General features: G+C 43.5%; 2 protein-coding genes across 8 annotated transcripts in view; one reads left to right on the top strand and one right to left on the bottom strand.

The window, feature by feature from the left end:
- The window catches only part of apbb2b (amyloid beta (A4) precursor protein-binding, family B, member 2b), a 47731-nt gene extending 41333 nt beyond the window's left edge, over positions 1-6398 (bottom strand). For 6 of the 7 annotated variants that reach the window (XR_013077062.1, XM_076727822.1, XM_076727825.1 and 3 more), the window contains exon 1: positions 6294-6398. The gene's annotated coding sequence lies outside the window, so the exon portion shown is untranslated. Of the gene's footprint in view, positions 1-6203 lie in introns of all 7 variants that reach the window. The other variant, XM_076727823.1, reaches the window with a different exon arrangement.
- A 6676-nt stretch (positions 6399-13074) lies between these two features.
- Positions 13075-19671, top strand: haspin (histone H3 associated protein kinase). Its single transcript, XM_076729068.1, has 12 exons — positions 13075-13772; positions 14323-14467; positions 14567-14748; positions 14911-15099; positions 15647-15732; positions 15891-15953; positions 16037-16128; positions 16273-16352; positions 17014-17102; positions 17734-17876; positions 17973-18075; positions 18969-19671. Exons 1-12 carry the CDS (start codon positions 13188-13190, stop codon positions 19168-19170), a joined length of 1959 nt encoding a protein of 652 aa, XP_076585183.1. The 5' UTR covers positions 13075-13187; the 3' UTR covers positions 19171-19671.
- Positions 19672-19856: the final 185 nt, after the last annotated feature.

The raw sequence follows: 19856 nt of genomic DNA, 5'->3' as shown, positions 1-19856 counted from the left end.
ATGAGATGCTTCAGGTAGTTTACCACCCCATCAGTTTCACCATGGCCCAAAGATATTCAGTTTACAGTGATGTAAAGCAAGGAAAAGCAGCAAATAATCACAATGGAAGAGTGGGAATTAAAGCCACTCTGTCAGCATACACTGCCTATGATGATGATGATGATGATGATGATGATGATGATGGTACCACCTTTCGGTACATTTTACATTTGGATTTATTGCAAGATAGCAAAATAAAATAACAAAAATGCATAAATGCATTAAGTGCCGTATGATGTGCTTTCAGAACTCAGATCAAACAAAAATGTAAAAAAAAATGTATATATGCTCAGCCTTTCTCACACATACTGTATAGCACAACATGATTACATGCGCTGCCATTCAAATGTAAATAGATAAAGTGGCAGAAAGGCTGACCAGGCAGAAAGCCGAACAGCTCCCGAGTTTAAATGTATGCAGTAAAGCAAGCTGCAATCTGCATTAGTGCCAGGGCATTGAAAAAGTACTGCAAGAGACCGTATTGCAATGTATCACTGTATCAATTATTTGTCCCACCTGAACTAGACTGCAGAGCAAGCATAAACATTTCCCTTTTTAAATAAGCCCTATGTCTGAAATGCAACAATTTAATGGCTTTCTTTGACCTTTTGATGTCAGTCACATATCATAGGCCTTAAATACTTGACATCCAATTTGCTGATGATTACAATTTTTTGGCTGATATCAGCATCACCAAAGAACAGCCAAACGGGCCGATGTCAAACACATCTTATGATGTGAATTACAAGCACACGCTAATCGCACAATCTGAGCAGTAACAAATGATAGCAAATTACAGAAGCTGTAAACATGAAAGGTTTAAAGGCTTTAGGCTGCAAAGGAACACCAAAGGCAGCACCACAAGTAACACAACACAATTATAAAGAGTGAGTCCAGAGATAGCTGTGGGAAAATGTTCAATTGAAAGGCAACATAATGATTCTGCAAACACAGTCTAATATATTCTGGCACTTATTATCATTCTTTATCAGCAGAATATGTAAAAACATTATTTCAACCAGTCACTAATCCTTGACAGTGTAACAGTAACTGCCTGTGAGATGTTTTGAATAGCATGCTGCATGCTTTCTAATTATCAGTGTACTGCAAATATTTCACTTGGCATACCCCGCTATCACTGGGCCATGGCTTCGTGCTCCTGCACATTCCTCATGCAATGGAGTTTTGCCTGCTAACAGTTGAACATCCATCTGCTCAAGTGTTCCTGGTGAATGCGGCAAGGATGGAAGGTACGAGAAGTGAGGCACAGACTATCAAGTCTGAGTCAATCCTTGTTTTGAGACAGCGCAGCGGAAACCCTTGAACTCGCTGTAGTAGGCCAATTTACAGAGGCACCAGGGGCTCTGGCCTTTACAGCCTCTTTCATCACATTCTGGCTTTCCTGGTGTATGACGATTTGAGTGTGTGTGTGTGTGTGTGTGTGTGTGTGTGTGTGTGTGTGTGTGTGTGTGTGTGTGTGTGTGAAAGTCAGAGAGAGTAACACAGTAAGGTCAGTGAGAGAGCCAGAAAGCCCTTATGCAGCTGAACTGGAAGTGATGGGGGGCATACGTGTGAAAGTGCAGTGATGTGGAAAAGACAACATCAGAAACAGAAACATATAAACAAAAGAGTGGGAAAGTGTGTGAGTGTGTGACTGTGCCTGTAAATCTCTGTCTGTGTGTGGAGTTCCCTTTAAAAAGTGGAAAACTTGTCTGTCCTTCCACAGGTAATTTGTAGGCAGAATAACATGCATACTGACAATCCAATCACAGGACGGACTTGACAGCAAGGAGACAGCCGATCAGCGAGGGCTGCCAGGAGCTGACACATTACATGGCAGAACACACACCCACAAAGCAAGCAAACAAAGACCCAAAGTAAAACTGAGCAAAACGAAGGCAATGAGGATCGAGCATGTGACTGAAAAACTGTCAGAAGGAGAGAGAAAGCATGAGACAGACAGATAGACAGAGGGACGGACGGATAGAGAGAATGGGGGCCCTATCATTCAGTTACACACCCTACAGGATGAACGGGGCCTCTGTGCTCCTTCTCTGTTCAAACACACCTCACGGCTGTCTGCTCCCTGCAACAACAATGCACAGATACACACACACACACACTGCAGCTTGCCTGACAGTGGGCACAATAACCCCATTGAGAGGCATCGATAGGGGGCTGAAAGAGAAAGTGAAGAGAATGAGATCGAGAGAAGATTGACAACACACACATACAGCCTCCTCGACCACCACCACCACCACACATAAATACAAACAAACAAGCTGCAGGATGGTTATCTTGCCAACTTGACAGGCTGGGACGAATCTACTCGCTGCTGTCCTTAATTCATCATTCATCTGTCCAAGCTGGTCTACACACAAATATGCACATGCGCGCGCGCACACACACACACACACACACACACACACTAGTTTGGTCAAGGGCGGACCAGCGGTATTGTTTCACAGGGGAAGCAGGGGGTGATAACGGATCTCTGTATTCTTTATCTGATTGCTCACACACACCCACGCAGAAAACACACAGTCAACACAAGCATGTACACACATGCACACTTTCACCATCCCTTCTCATCAGCTGTTGTGTATGACCTCGACCACACACAGACTAACAGGTTGGCGCCGCAAGCCAAGAAAGTCCCAACACCACACACTCACACACACACATTTATAGCCTGGCTAACATAATTACATCCAATCTGCAGAGCACTTTGGGGCTAGCTACGATAACGTGGGGTATTTTTGGGTATCTGACATGCTCACGGCTTCACAAGGTGACATCTTACATTACTGCATAGCCATTTCTGTCCCTGTGCATGTGCACTGTGTTCAGCGTGGTTAAATGCATGTGTGTATTCTATATTTTGCGCCTCATAGAGGTGACAGAAGCTGCCTCAGCAGAAGAGGGGCCATCTTGAAACTGAGGCACTTTCATAATACCAAAGCTAAACAAACACGCACACACAAGCACACCAGAGCAGTCTGCAGTGCTTGGCCCAAAACTCAGCCCATAAACGTCCAAGTCACTTTTTCCATACTCAGCAACTCCTGATGTTGTATAGAAATGCTACAGAGGGAGGGAGAGTGAGGAGGGAAAGAGTGATGAAGTGAAAAAAAAAACAGCAGAAGAAGGGGGAGAGGGGTGGAATATAAACCAACTTAACAGCTCAAGAAGACTTAGCAATTAGCAATGACATCTTGGGCTGTGACGATAACTGCAGGACTGGAATACCGTGGTCATGTGATGCCTACCGCAGAGATGAGCTCACTACCATCAACGCTGCAATTTTTTTTTCTTTTTGCTGGTGAAAGTTACAGGAGTGCACATTGCGTGCAATATGAACTATGATGAACACAATATTCATTGTTTAGTTATCATCGACAGTCTTCCATTCTATGTTTAAGGGCTTTCTCTATGCACTTCAGCCTCGTGCAGGGGAGGGGGCAGTGCGTTAAAGATACGGGGGATTTCTTGTGTGTGTGTGTCCAATTATTACCTATTATTGTGGCATGCTGGGCTTTTTTCATAACTCAGACGACTACTGTGAGTACGTTTTATGCCTTTTACTGAACAGCACTCAACAGAATATAGCAGTAGGCTAACTTAACCAACTCCCATGTGACCCCTGAACTCTGATGGATGTTGACATAAGACATGGGCATACCTTAGATTTCACCACACGATTGGTCAACTGACGCAATCCAATGCCTCACGATAAATACTCACAGAAGACATTAAGTGTTTGATTTGTCATTAGTCTCCAAAAAGACACAGCCGTTCAAGGCTGGATCGCAAAGCTTTTGAAAGGGATACGATGACACCAGAACCCATGTTCAGGGTGGGTTGGGGACATTGTGTATTCTCACACACACACATGCACGCAACAGACCAGGGCCAGGTCTGGATGAGGAGCAAGCCAGCAGGGCAAGGAGGCTGGAAGGATAGAGGGAGCCAGACAAAGCATGCAGGCAGTGACGAAGGAAGAGAGAGGATGACAGTGCATTTCAACTCTGGTAGTACAGCCAGTGACACATTCATTCTCGTAGATTGCACTAATAAACCAACGCCGCAGCGTAAATCTCATGAAATCACCACAACCACTGCCTAAAATAGTGAATGCTGGCTGTTTACCATCAAAGTGTTTACACTAAAATCGTAAAATAGAAGGTTTTCAGAAGCAAAACATGCCATTATCGCAGGTTTCATTCGTTCTGTTCTTTGACAAATACACTTTATGAACACACCTCCCAAGTGTGCACATGAGGAAGCACATGCATCGGTGCAAATGTGATGCAAAATAGATGCATGAGAGCCAGTGTCACCGGGAGGGAAATGGGGAGGGAAAGAAACCTCAGCAGTGCACTCCACAAACAGCAGACAGGTCCTTTGGTAATTCATGTTATTGTCAACAACTTCAGCATCCCTTCCCCCTCCGCAAAACACACACAGGCTGTTTTCACAAGTTCTGACACTCTTACTACACCACAACAAATCCAGCTCTTGTGAAAGTTAATCAGCACTAGCCTCCAGTCGCTGGTTTCGAAAGGAAAAGTCAACAATAATTCTTTCGTTGCGTCTCTTTGCACAATCATCACATATCTGGACCCTATCTCTGCCCTCCCTGTCTCCAAGAAAATATAACAGGAAAGTTACAGCATCATCCTTAAATCATACGACGTAAACAGACCATGTAAATGACTGCATATTTCCTTCAAACAAACATGCATATTATCTCAAGGGCCTGGCAGAAACTATCCGAGCAAGGCTGGAAACGATTAGCTAGCCCTGTCCAGCCAGCACCATGCACCGATACAACGCTCAGCCTCGCCCCGGGGGCCTGCAAGAGAAGACCCTCCTTTATGCCTGTTTGTTTCACAATGAACCTCTTTTTTTTTTTTCTTTTTTTTTTACTTAACTTGGAGCTCGGCACAGACCTACATGGGACAAGACAGTCAGGAGCTGAGTCAGGAGCTGGAGCATCTCCAAACAGGAAACAAAGCATATGATAGACTGACCCGTCAAGCTTGTGAGGCCATTCGTTGACCAATTAGTCAATTGACGGAAAATCAATGGACAACGATTCTGACAGCAGATTAATTGTTCAAGGCATTGACTAAGCAAAACAGCCCAACATTTGCTCATACTGGCTTCTGTTTCTCACTATTTTATGGAAATGAAATTTTAAATGTCTTTGGGTTTTGGTCCATTAGACAAAACAACCCAATTTACTAGTTTCTAACTTGTTCCACATTAAGAAAGTTGAGGACACAATCTTGGGCTTTGGAAAACACTGATTGACAGTCGAATAATTGAGAAAATAATCGACATAAATCAACAGTGAAAAGCTTTGTTAGTTGCATCCTTAAAAGAATGGATTTGGGGGGGGAGCATTAGCTGAAACCCAACAGGCTTCATCAACTTCATCAGTTTGGCAGGTGTGTGTATCTAGTGCGTACAAACAGCTCAACTGAACTTCATCCCACTGGTGGAGGATGGAGTGGAAGGTCAATCCCAGTTTACCTTTCAAGATATGCAGACATAACGACGTGAATTAACGGCTTAAAGCACAGTAAGCAGAACCAAACTAGCTAGCTGCTGCGTCTGAAGGTGTTTAGGTGTGTTACTGTGTGACGGTTGGCTAACTTCTCATGAACGGCCGACAGGTGGTCAGTTGACCAGACGCTTACCTGCTGATAGACCCTGTAACGTTACACGAAGAGCACACGGGTTCAAAAGTCGTGAGGTTTCAGCATCGTTACTTTACTGCTCTGCTGCGTGTGTCCACATTCAAGCATTTGCCCCGTCAAACCGCTAACACCGCAGCCGAGTCGTAGCAGCTAACCTTAAAGCAAAGCGGTGGTCAACGGTGGCCGCTCGCGACACCGTTCCAGTGACGGTGGTCTTCGTAAACAGTCGTTAAATTCCGCGACACCACGAGAGCATTGACTCAACGGCCATCACGGGCACAACAAAACCTCCGCAGATAAACTCAAAGGAGCACACGCTGGGTGCTGTAAATGCCCCATCTGCCGCCGCCGCAGCCTCCCAGTCTCCTTTCCCCCACCTTCCCGACTTGTTCGCAACACAGCGGGGCCCTCGTAAACCGAAGCAATGCGTCGCCCAGAAGAACATGTAAAGTTACTCACGCTTCCACTCATTTCAAAGCTGAGGAAGAGGAGCAGCCGCTGCTCCCCCCGCATTCAAGCGAAAAAGTGTCCGCATACCACATCACTCACCTCCTCTCCGGTGTGTTCACGTCCTTCTCGCTGCGCTCCTGTCCTTTTTTCTCTCCTCCCCTCCGTTCTCTTTCGGCTCGTTTCTTTTCTCCTCCCTCCCAGATGCAGCCCTTCTCCGACAGGGGGAACCGGGGGACGCTGCTCCGGAAGCGAACGCTCCTCTGTGATTTTTTTTTTTTTTTTTTTTTTTTAACTCTCCCTTCATCGCTTAACGTGGTGATTTTATCCTACAGACTAGTGATGCTACAAACTGCTTTCATTTCAAAAGGTGTTGCAGCTAATCGGAGAAAAGGTCATTATAATACAAATGTGACATTTTTTTATGTTTTGGGAAGTTGTTCATGTTTTTTTCTTCCAAGGACATTAACAATTGTTAATCATAGCCTAGATAATGATGATGATAAAGACAGAAAACACTATTACAGGATAGGAAGAAAGGGCATACAGGTGAGTACAAAAATACGAGATGGGTTAGAAAGAAATAAACAATGCTTTATCTTTGGCTACTGTGTACTGTATAAAATATGTGTAAGTCAATAGTGCTGTTTCCTGATATTCCAGATCAGATTGACACAGTATATTTGAAATACACACACACACACACACACACACACACACACACACACACACACACATACATACATACTTTGGATTCATGCATAATAACTAGAATAATTTCTTTCAAAAAATCAAAATATTCACGCTGGGCATTTATTATTTATTTAACGTGATAACGTCATTACTACTCACATACAACCCTTTTTTATACCTAATTATGATAATAGTGTAGAAAACAAACTTTGCTTATTGCCTTGGTGTATTGGTATTAAATTTATGGATAATAAATCAACATTCAAATTGGATTTCTCCTGTGTCCCTGCCCACTGATAACCGCAAGCAGAACAATACAAAGCCGCCACACATGGCAGCTTTTGGTAGTATTCAGTTTTGCAGCAACTAAAATTTACTGACAGGGAACAACTAAAAGAGTGTTAGTCTAAAATTAGCAGATCTATTTTTTTTGGGGGGGGGGGGGGGATTTAATACTCATTCGCTGAGTAAGCTCAGCAGTGATATAAAAAAGGAAAATGAAAAAAAAAAAAAAAAAAAAAAGGCTGGATGCATTGTGTGGAGTTCATGCACTTGATAAATAAATAGTCTTCCCGGAAAAAACAAATGTGCCTCTCCTCCCCAACGTTGCATAAGATCTAATCAAGCCATATTCCCAAAGCACTTTAACTTTGTGTAACATTCTAATATTGGCCATACTGGAGTTGCATATGAGATAGTTAAGTGGATTACCTTCAAGCAGTTTTCAAGTCTCTGCGAGATCATTGTCATGTCATACAGAAATTAATGGAGAGCAATTGGTGCCTGGAAGGTAGGAGAGCGATTAAACAAGTGTAAGCCCTGCATTTGCTTTGAAAAATAATTGCCAACATTGTGCGCACGATTTGTTGTTAATGGGCTCAAAGTGCAAAACCACACAGCAATTAGTGTTTAAACTTTTTGAAATCTGAATGGCCAGAGTCCAGTTTGGAGGTAAAGAGGTCTAGCTGGCTGTTTATGCAAGGTGGGGCATTAAGAAGACACAAGCAGTCACCATGTGTGTCAAAAAACTGATTACTTCAAGTGGTCCAGTGTCATCAAAATTAATTTTCCAGGATTTTTTTAAATCTAATATTTTATGTAAAATGAATACGGCAGCATGAATAATATGCAACATATACGATACTGAAGTAAATAGAGCAAATATGTGTTAGCTTGCATGTACTCATACAGTATAGGGCAGCACAGTCTAATAAAATGATGACACCTGCTGGTTACACCTATTTACTGCATTGTTTGTTGCGCCTGTATGGTCGTACCGTATGTCAGTGGATGACATTCAAACGGAAACGAGTTCGATTTTGAGTCAATTATTGCCCCTATTCAAAGTGCAAAAGCAAAAACTATTACGCAAGACAAACTTAAACAACATGAAATCAGAGTCAGCTTTATTGGCCAAGTATGTGTGGACATAAAAGGAACGCGGCTCCTGTTTTAAGCTCTCGAAGCACTTCTACATATTTCTAAGAACGAATTACAGGATAATAAAACTAGACAGCTAAAAACAAAGCTGAGCAAAGATAGGTCAAAATCAAGTGGAAAAAAATCTGTGTATCCTGCTCTGTGTTTCTGTAAATTTAAAATGCAATAGTACAATGGTGCAGAGAGTGCAAAGAGTGCTGGAATAACTATTGAATGATTACTGTAATAGGTTACTTTTCATATACATAGATATGTAAAGTATATGCATGTCTATATACAGTATATACAGCATGCTTAGATTTAGATTTGAAATGACAAAATAGATATTTGACATTGATGATGATGACATGTACATGTAGCTTTAGTGTTACAGGGTTATTGCACAGGGACTGGTTTTGGACACTGTGGCTAATTTAAGGGTGGCGTGTGGAAAGAGACACATGTCGGCCTGCAGGTATAATTATCCCAGCGTTTTACTTCACAACAAATTAATCTCCAGAGAGATATTGTGTAATACTCAATATTACACGTTCATTAACGTGCTGTATGTGTGTTTATATACATATACGCACAAAAAGATGCTGGGTCCTCCTCCAACTCCAAAATGTCACTCCTCCGATCCGCCGGGTGGCGCTGTGCTGACACACGTCACCGGTTATTGACCAATCATTGGAGTCCAGCGGTTTGAACAAGAAGCGGGTCCACCTATTCAGGTTGGAAGAACGAAATGCCAAAACGATAATAGATAATGCTGTCAATCGTGAGTTATGTTAAAACAGCTATTTAGATTGAGTTTCACCGTGTTTCGCTGATCACTGTTACTCAGTTTTGAGTTGAAGTTAGTTTTTTTTGGCACAGTTAACCGTTTTTTTTAACGTCGAGCTAACGGTGGTGTCATCTATTCTCGTCACCTTAAATGCGTTTGAATACCCCTCTGCTTGGGTGGTATAGCTAAGTTTGGCTTAGTAGCACGGTTATAGCTATAATTTCACACATGAAGCCTATAAAGCCGATATTTCTGAAGACATACGGTAAGCAGCGCCGGAAGCTGTCCGCCTGGATCTCATCTGAAAACCGCCAGGAGGCCTTCGATACCACCGCCTCAACAGACGGTGACATCTCTGTCTTCGAACCGACAAAACCTACGAGGATACGGTAAGTTCAGGTCGACAGGCGACCAGAGTCCCATCAGTCTGGTAGTCTTACTATTCTTCCTGCTGATGGGTTATTATTCATTTCCCCACTTCTGTCTTTAATGTTATATTGCATTGTTTTTGTTCACGAGGCTCTACAGTTAACTTGTAGGTTTTAGGAGAGCTGTACATGGCAATATGGCAAAGGTTATCATATAGTTTACAGTAGATCAAAGTTTATCATCAACAGTTTGCTTTACTAAGGCAAGAAAAGTGTGCCAATATGTTTATTCTATACATAATAATAATGATATAAACTGTATGCATTAAATGCATCACAAAGCGCTTAATATAAAAGCAGACAATCATAACATTTATGATAAAACAACAAAGACGAGGAAAATAAAGTTGGAAAAATAAGCAGGATAAGGCAGGATAAAACAATCATCGAGTCACAAGGATAATCTGTGTTAAATCCATGCTCGTTTCCAAATATAGGCCTAAACAAGGACATTATACATAGTAAATGCAGTTAAACAATAGTATAGAGTGCCTGATTACACAATGAACTGCAATCACTTCTCTGGCCACAGTTGTGATTATTCAGTTATTAGAAACACTAGAGTTTCACAAAGACATACCTTTGCTGATACCACGGACATTGACTTATGTGTACATGCACGTTAGGACTGTTTGATCTAGACAGAAGCAGCTGTAGACATACAAACAGTGATTTTTAGTAACGGATACATCAGTAAGGCTGCTTTTATCAGATGTTTGCTTATGCGAGATATATCAGTGTATATATCAGCTAAACTAGAAAACACTTTATCAGCTGATAACACATAACTGCATTACAGAATGCCATAGAGGTATATGGAAAAAAAATGCTCCTAATGTGTTCATCTGCTTGTCATGCTACAGAGAGAAGAAGGTTAGTGTTGCTAGTTGCAGAGCGGGACGTCCTGCCAAGAAAAAGGCCATACTATGTCTGAGTGAGAAGAGCTTTGATGAGGATAATGTTCCCCCTCCACCTCGTCCTCTGCCTGCTCAGCAGAGCAAGACAACCAGGTCTGTGAATAAACACGCAGCTGGCGTTTTTGAGTGATGTCATTATGTCATGAATATGTTTTATAATATTTTGTCCTCCCCAAGTAGACAAAATATCCTTGAGGTTCTTTGCATCTAAGTTTTTTTTTTTTTTTGGCTTCATATCCTTCCTTATTCATCAGTCAGTTTTAATCTTTTTCTTGTTATCAGAGAGAAGAAGACTCATTCTTCCAATGGTCGAGTAGTCGGTCCTGCCAAGAGGAAAGCCATGTTATGTCAGACAGGGAGCAGCAGTGATGAGGAGAACAGACGGCCCTCTCCTCCCCACCGTCAGCCCGCGCAGCAGAGCAAGACAACCAGGTGTGTGCACCAAACGAGCACGAGCTGAGCAGATTATGAAAATGCAAGCAATCAATGCAAAACGTCAGCACGGACAGAGATTTGGGATTCTATATTTGTATGTTACCACAGTGTCTTCCAACAGACATTTGACAGTTGTGACAATAACAGAGGACAGTTCCTACAGCAGCCAATATTCATTGTGAATGCATTTTCAGATCCCTGTTGGTTCGTTAACGTGTTTCTCAACTGATCTTTGTCTCTGTGCGTCCACAGAAAAAGCCGGCTTGCGTCCGTGCCTGGAGTCTTGATGAGGCAGAGACGCCAGCAGTTACCAAGGACCAGCGAGAGTGAAGAAGAATCAGTGTCCACTGCGAGATGTCAGGAAAAGTCAGTTCGAGTGAAGACAGACTCGAAGTACGTATTTAGCCAGCAAGTTAGTTGAAGTAACTGATGCATGTCTGCTACCTAAGGCCTCATTTAGACCAACTTTGGCTCTGCATGAAATCCTGCCACCCTCTCAGTAATTTGAAAAGTGCCAGTCCGGCGGTGCAGCAAGGGGTGAAAATGAAGTTTGCCTGGCAAAAAATTTGAACTGAACTGCAATGCAGCGTCATCAGGCGAGGAGCTGCTTGGTCTAATTAAATACATGCAAGCACAAATTCCTGATGGATTACTTTGTGATGTGAACAGTATTAATATTGTTTACCTGCATTGTTTCTGCGGTGTTTTGGTGTCTGTTAAGCCTTCAGACACATTAATGTAATGGCACCACCACAGCCTCCTGTTTTACCGCTGGCTGTTTTCAGTCTGAATGCCTGGTAAATGTCCTCAGTAATTGCTGTAACCATTACCTTTCTCCCTCCTCTTCTTATTTTTTCTCAGTCTTCGTCTTACTTCTGCGGGCCGCTTTGTAACCCGCCGCAGACGTGCTGTTGGCGCCAAACCAAAACTCCCTCAAGCAATATTCAGTATACTCAACTCTTCCGATGACTTTGCTTCTGGAACCCTTGGTTCCAGCAAGATTCATCGGCCCCCTAGGAGGAAGAAGATCCCCCCAACATTTCGGGCACCAAGTGCGGAGAACTCAGTGAATGCTGCGGGGACCTCCAGCTTTGATCCCTTCCGAGAGATATCCCTCAGTGAGTCGGCAGACCACAGCCTCGGACCCTGCACCAGGAAACCCATCTTTTGCTCGACACCATCAGCAGGCCCCCTCAGCAAACGGCCACACCTTAAACCCTCATCTATCAATGATCAATCTGCCACCCCTCCATCCATCTCAGTAAGCTGTATAGGAGTCTTGAGCACATTCCAAGAGGACAGTGATTCACCGGGGCAGCCTTTCTCCCCACCGTTCTCTGCACCACCCATTGGGCTTCATTCTGAGGAGAAGCCGCAGTCGAGCCTCGGTGAGCAAGAACCTTCTGATGATTTATTTATGGAGACCAAGAACACTAACAAGAAAAGTAGCTGTAGCAAGGAAGCCAAAAGCCACAATGAAGACATAAAAACCAGGAATGTTGGGGAATTACCAAGTCTAAATCTACTCTCTGCAATTGACAGTGAAAGCAGCAGTCAGTTTGTGTCAGCAGCAGCAGCGTTAGAGTGGCTGGTGGAGGCTCTGAAGGAGAACTGTTTTACCCAGCGCTGCACTGTGCAGCTGGAAAGATTGGACGACCTCACTGTGAGTCAGCCATGCAGTCAAACAACCTACTCGTCCTGTTTGGGACATTCAAGCTCAGTCCGTGGCTGGCAGTTAAATGAACATCCACCGTCTGTGGGCAGCATTCAAGCTATTGACCTGTCAGAGTCTTCAGAACCGTCATTCAATCTTCATTTATCTCTGAGTAACACTCAAGCTTGTGGTTATTTACAGTCAGTAAATAGTTTTCAGTCTCTTGAACATGGAGCTTCGGGAACTGACAGTCAAAGCACTAACAATTCACCATCAGTTGACGTCAAGCACCCAGCTGAATACTCCTCCTCAGAGGAACCCATGGAGCAGTCGACATCAGTGCTGAATGTTGAATCTACCCACCACACAGACAGCTGCGTTGAGTTTGTCATGGGAACACAATTACCAGCCGAGGGCCCTGTGCAGGCACCGTTTACTGCAGAGCAGGTTGTAGCATTAAAGGACAAATGCCTCGCTAAGAAATGCACAGTTCAGCTCAAAAAACTGACTGTTCAGCACCTCAAAGGGTTAATGCAGCAGAAAGAGGCGGGTGTAGCTTGTGATGAAAAGTCTGCTAATCCAGATGCAAACAGGTCTGAAAATGACTGCAGCACACATAACAACCCGGAAGATCTCACACGATCAGGAGAAATCACTGAGAGCATGATGGCATCTTTGAGACGGTCAATAAGCCCAGAAAAAGAAGAAAAGGCAGCGGAACTCACAACCATGCTGAAGGAGAAAAGCCAAAATGACAAACTCATTGTTGCGGTAAAGAGAGTAACTTTATCACAGTTGAAAGAAATCCTGCAGCTCAGCGACAGAAAACTTGAATCATCCTCAGATGTGTCAGGCTCAGCCAGTGATGACCACACAAAGAATCACCACCAGTCAGAGAGTGACACTAATCACTGCAATGAAGACGCATCTGCCGTGAAAGCCAATAAGAAAAAAAGAGGCTCAACTAGTTCTGAAGACAAAGATGAAGCTGTAAAGAACTTCAGCGTCCCCCACAAAAGAAAAAAGACCTCTAAGGCTCCGAGAGAAAAGAAAAGGAGGAGCACGTCCATGGACCGGCCCGGGACGACCCGGAAGGTGTGTGTGAGCGGCCTGAGTGTGAGTCGCTGGAAAAACAAAGAAAGCACCGACACGCACGTGTTCACGAGCAGGACTAAACAGACGGCTGGCATCAGTGCCGTGAACTGCAGCATCAACGAGCTGATCTCCGCACGACACAAACAGCCCAGGGTGAGAACAGCATGCACACAAACAGCACAGTGCTGCTCAAATTCTGCCTCTGTTTACTGAATGTCTCTTGTTAGCCACAGCAACCAGCACATGTTCCAGATAAACCCAGATGACTACAGAATGTTTTAGTTCAAGCGACCTTGTTCTCCTGAATTAAACAGTGTTGAAGTCACTTACAACTTAACTGAGAGGGATTTTTTTTTTTAATTGTCGTGAAGGCCACAAAAAAGAATGTTCACCTCCATCCTATGGATGCAGGTAGGATGTCAAAACCTAAATTATGTGCATGGCAAGGCATCATAAGGTCTCATGGCTATAGCTTTTTTTTCCTCCCCAGTTGCTCCCATTGAGGGGAGAGCGCTGCACCTAGCGTCTTTTTTTGGAGTGCTCGGAAATGTTTGAACTTTTTAGAAAGGCGTTGGTGTTGTCATTGTTGCTCCTTTTCACACAACTCAAACTAATTAAATGTTCATTGTTCAGAAGGATTTGAAATGCAGAAATGCAGTGGAGTTGTGACATCAATGACAAACTATGTGCTCTCTGTGTGTAGGAGCTGATGGAAGCCCCCATGAATTTCTCCACCCCAGTGAGACCGAGTCGGTCCAGCCTCTTGTCTTTGTTGGCTGACCTCACACCGAACACACACACCTGGAGCCGACTCAAAGCTGCCCTCTCTGTTCATCGCAAGGGTGTCGGTAATATACCCACACAACACTACTTTATAATTTATCCCACAATTATTCACAACATTTTTTAAAATTCCTCCTTTCTTGGCCCTCATTTCCTCTCTTTAGTGCTACACACTCCAAGGAGTGGCTCCGGGGTTCGTGCTACTCATCCTCACTCACGTCTGTTGGTGTCGGCTACTCCTGGAAGGACGGAGCTAACGGATGTCAGCCAGGATCTCTTTGCCACACCCGGTCGGACGCTGCTCTACAAACGCTGTCAGTCACAGCTGCAGAGCTGCGATTCTCTGGTACAGTACATATAATCAGCCATGAAAGAGCCACAACAGCAAACATACGGCCAAAGTGCCTTTTGACAAGTTCTCATTGATTAACATGCTTTTTCACTTGACCGTGCATGGGTTACACTCTCTGTATGTGTGTCACCTCCTTCCTCCTGTCGTTTGTCGCAGGTTGAGTGTGAGGATGCAGATCTGTCGGATGCAGAGAAGGTGTATGCTGAGTGCGGCCAGCAGCGCCCTCTGCCCTGGGAGGAGTGTATTCTCCCTCAGCGCATGAAACACTGTGCGAAGATAGGGGAGGGGACCTTTGGGGAGGTCTTCTCCACCACCAATGTCTCGGGAGACACTGTCGCACTCAAAGTATGTGTGGTTGTGTAGGTGTGCTTTACCTTGTGTGTTTTGCATTGTATTGCCTAAGAGCTGACAGTATGATATAAAGCGTGTTTTTTCTTGAATGCACCATTGGTTCAGTTTTAAAAGGGAGACCTCTCTGTTGGACAGAAATGTTTGTGAATATTCTAAACTCAAGGTTCACTTGGTTTTTCCACACCATGTTCCACAGCCTTTCAGTGAAGGAAGCCTGCGCAGGTCACATGACCTAAGTGCATTGTAGTTCTAATCATGTGATGACACCTGAGAAGGCTGAGAAATGGTCAAAAGCTCCAGGGGGGCAAGGCCAGTGCATGTGCCTTGATTTTAAAATACTTAATCACATTTTTTTGTTTACTAGATCATAAGTGAATCTCCCTACTTGGGAATGTTATGTTAAATGTGAAAACAGGGCTGCTGAATGCCTAGAAACCTCACAGTTACTGAGGAACATTACTTACTTGTCATAAACGGTCAATGCAAATGTGTGTGGATGTGTGCAAATTGTGCAGTGTATCAGTGGTTCTTGTCTTGACAGATCATTCCAGTAGAGGGCAGTGAGAAGGTTAATGGAGAGGACCAGAAGACCTTTGGAGAGATTCTGCATGAGATTATTATCTCAAAGTAAGTACAAGCGGACTAACACTGCACATCACACGCCTGCCCCCAGCACACGTGCCGTTAGTTAAGATGTGAAAACAAAGGTGTGAGTCTTGTAGACTACATCAGAGTACTTCAGCTGGCCGGAGCTGCCGTAACAGAACTGTGTGTTTTTCTGTCAGGGAGCTGAGCAGACTGACAGACAAGCAGCAGAACCAGACTCACGGATTTATTGGACTCAACGAGTAAGTGCACTCTCCGTCTTTTTGTCTCTTAGTGTCCGTTAGTCGATTTGAGCGTTAATGCGATTCGACTCTTTCCCTCGCAGCCTCCACTGCGTTCGAGGCTGCTACCCTCCAGATTTCCTGAATGCTTGGGATGCTTTCGACCAGCAGAAAGGCTCTGAAAACGACAGACCAGGTCAGTGAGAGGATGGCCTGTTCAGCATGGAATATGTATTCCCTAATGCAGAGAATTGCAGTGCGGGATGTGTTTCAGGTTGCAGTGGCTGATGGAAATCAAACTTGTTATGTGTATCATTAGGTCTTTCTTTTTCTCTCTTAGATTTCTTTGAAAAGGACCAGTTATTCATAATCCTGGAGTTTGAGTTTGGAGGCACTGATCTAGAGAACAGCAGTGGAACGGTGAGAACACCCTCGGTGCCGCCCGCTCAGCACCTCCCCTCTGTGACATACAGAGTTCCGCAGTGACGCTGAGCAGTCCTCAGTCATGTCAGCCACTGCTTAAACCATCGCTCTCTCTGGAAAAACTAAAGCTATCACACTCAGATAGAGCTTCAGCCCACTTGAGTTATAAGTTTGCAACCCCAAGTGCCATTTTCTTTTGTCTGGCCTGAAATTGTCTTTAATAAGCTGCGGTCGAGCGTGTCTGCTCCTGAACTCTTCTGCATTCACTTTAAATTCTCGCCAGTTTCACTGCTTTAGCCCGAGTTTCAAGTCCTCAGAACAGAAGCATTACGGTCTCATTACACAAGCTTTAGTTCATTACATTTGCACACTAGCTGTAAAAACATGCTCAAACATTAATGAAAAGACGGCAGGCGTAAAAATAGTCGTCCCTCTAATTGAGTCATTACAACTTAACATTAGTAAGACCTGAAATATGCATGCTGGAGGTAATGCTGAGAGAAGATTGCAGAAGGAGATGATTTTAAAAAAATGTTTAGTTTCTGCAAATGTATTAAACAAAAAAATCAGGCAAATGTCTTTTTTCAGTAAACTGGCTGTTTTACTGGGTGAGATTACACATACAGACTCTAATTCAAACCTTTATTGTGTTGTCAAGTTGACGTCTTTGGGGGTGGCAAAGAGCATCCTTCATCAGGTCACTGCTGCTTTGGCAGTCGCTGAGCAGGAGCTACACTTTGAACACAGGTAGAGTACACTCACTCACACACACACACACACACACACACACACATGTATGCAATATACTCACAAATTATAGCATCTGCAATTGTCTTTGTGCATCAGGCTTTGGGCACAATGATCAGGACAAAACAGCAGATATTCATATGTAAGAAACTGGAGCCAGGGGATATTGGTGTTTTTTTTACTTAAAAAATAACCAAAATGATAAAACAATTTGTTAAAATCATTGCTGAGTTACTCTCCGTTGGCAGACTAATTAATTTGTGACTAATAGTTTCAGCCTTGTTGCGTTGCCAGAAAGGCACAGCTCATAATAACCATAACAGCCAATGGATGCAGAGTGCTGACGTGGATTAGACTGTTATACATAAAGTATGACGTGAGGTCGTCACCACACCTTCGTATTATTATTTAACAAATACACATGCAATCATACACAACAGATATGATCTTAGAAAAGTCCGGTGATTACCACAACAAGTGCTTTGAAACTTTCCCTCAGCTGTTCGTTCGGTATCAAACATGCGGTGTGAGCTGACTCTGATGCAGTTGCTGTGTGTGTGATGTCAGTGTGATGGATGAAGTATTGGTGTCTTGTAACAGCAGCTTTGTCTCCCTGTGATGTTTACTGCAGGGACCTCCACTGGGGAAATGTGCTGGTTAAAACAACCAAGCAAAAGAAGGGGAGCTTCCTCCTGAACGGAGCAGCCCACTCTGTGGAAACCAGAGGGGTGCTGGTCCGTATCATTGACTACTCTCTCTCCAGACTAGAAATCGGTCAGACTTTTTTTTTTTCTTCTTTTCTTTCCCAGCTCACACTTGTCTGTTAAAATCATGAACGGTAATGACAAGCATGTGTTGTGTTTCCTCCAGATGATCTGACGGTGTCCTGTGATATCTCAGAGGATGAGGAGCTGTTCATGGGCCAGGGGGATTATCAGTTTGATATCTACAGACTGATGAGACAGGAGAATGGGTCAGTGGGTTTATATGTCAGGGCCAAATTCAGAAACCTATGAAAGGCACCTATGACAAGAATTTTATCCTATTATCCACATGAGAGACACAATTTTCAGGATAACAGAGCCAACGTCAGACTTCTTATTGATTTGTCTTTGAGCTAAGATACATCAATATGTCGCATAGAAATATAAGACAGCTGATTAGTTAGAAATTCAAACACCAGAGGCTGCTCTCATTATACACCTTTAGTAAGATGGATCTCACCACACATCTGTGGCTTATATGATGGGATATATGCTTTTATGAGACGTCCAGAAAATGCAGTTTACCAGTTTGATATTCCTTTTGATTGTTCGTCGTAATTTGTTTACAGGAATAGTTTGACAATGAGGGAAAATGAGAAGATTGACACCATTCTCATATCTGTCCATTAAATATGAAGCTGCAGCCGGCAGCAGGTTAGCTTAGCTTATCTTAGCTTAGCATAAAGACTGGAAACAGGGTAAACAGCCAGCCTGGCTCTGTTTCAAACATAAGAAATCTGTCTTTCAGCACTCAGAGCTCAGTTTTCGTAGATTAAAGTCAGGACATCTACTTTGTGCATGAAACAAATATTTTTTTCATGGTTTTAGAAACTTGCTAATGCTAATTGGTATTGTTTGAGTCAGTAGGAAGTGGACCTGTGGATGTAACTCACGGATTTTGAAAAATTTGTGAGTTTGAATGCATTTGGCGAAGGTGTATGTATATTTCCACCTTCAGCTGTATGATGGTATCCATTGTCCATTCTTTTAATGAGTTTCTCAAAAAAGTTGAACTCTTGTTTATTGTCAGTCTTGTGTACAATTCCGCTCACTTACACTCAGGACGCGTGTTACTGATTTATTGCTCATTTTGTCGTCTCAGAAACAACTGGAGTACCTACCACCCCCACACCAACGTGCTGTGGCTCCACTACCTGTGCTCCAAGCTGCTTTCCATGAAGTACCGTTGCTCAGGAGGGAGGGGCGCCAAGGACATAAGAGAGGAGCTGACTCGTTTCTATGACAACGTCCTCCAGTACAGCTCTGCCACCGACACGCTGCAAAACTGCCCTATGTTTCAGTAACATGTGAGGGTGTGCACGCAGACTGGCTCTTAGTATGAAGAAGGTGCAACACATCAAGGTCTAAAATCAGCCTCCTTCAGTCGTCAGTGATGACCTCTGACACGTGAAGACGGTTACTCCTCGATCCCACCAGGCACAGACCTGTGAGGCGGTTTTCCTCCATCCTCCGCGTGGCTCCCCACTGGGAGCGCTGCGTCTGCCAGATTTAGTTGACTTGCTCAGATTTGTTGATGGCCATTTTTCCTGATTTTTTTTTTTCTTCATGTATTTCGACAGAGCAGAGAGCTGCCTCTGAAACGCACTGCAGCACATCTGGCAGAATCACAGGCATTGTGTAGAACGGCCGCGATCAGCTAGTCAGCAGTCTGCCTGCATCGTTGATGACATCTGACATGTATAGACAGTTATTGATCCCCTTGTAACACGACCACAGATGAAGGTCACTTCATGTACTGTACAGAACATTTCATAAAGGTTATTAAACTGACCAACTGAAAATGTGTTCATGAGTCTTAAAGTTTGCCCGTCATATGTTTAGAACTGGTCCACTTGTCATTTGTATGCATTTTATATGAAGAAAAAAAAATATTAATACATTTTTTATCAGATTTTTTTCTCAGGAAGTGGCGTCATGATCACAATTTTTGCAATCTAGATTTGTGCTGAAGTGATTAGTTCAGTCAGAA

This window comes from Chaetodon auriga, chromosome 4 (genome assembly GCF_051107435.1).
Source record: "Chaetodon auriga isolate fChaAug3 chromosome 4, fChaAug3.hap1, whole genome shotgun sequence".
Classification (NCBI taxonomy): domain Eukaryota; kingdom Metazoa; phylum Chordata; class Actinopteri; order Chaetodontiformes; family Chaetodontidae; genus Chaetodon; species Chaetodon auriga.
The sequence above is the reverse complement of the archived record's forward strand: the minus strand, read 5'-3'. Positions and strand labels throughout refer to the sequence as shown.

Excerpts from the sequence above, each read along its gene's own strand:
- haspin (XM_076729068.1), top strand. The coding sequence starts at position 13,188 with ATGATGGCATCTTTGAGACGGTCAATAAGCCCAGAAAAAGAAGAAAAG. Across the intron at positions 14,468-14,566 it reads TGTTCATCGCAAGGGTGTCG|TGCTACACACTCCAAGGAGT; the intron begins GTAATATACCCA and ends TCCTCTCTTTAG. Across the intron at positions 16,353-17,013 it reads TAGAGAACAGCAGTGGAACG|TTGACGTCTTTGGGGGTGGC; the intron begins GTGAGAACACCC and ends TGTGTTGTCAAG.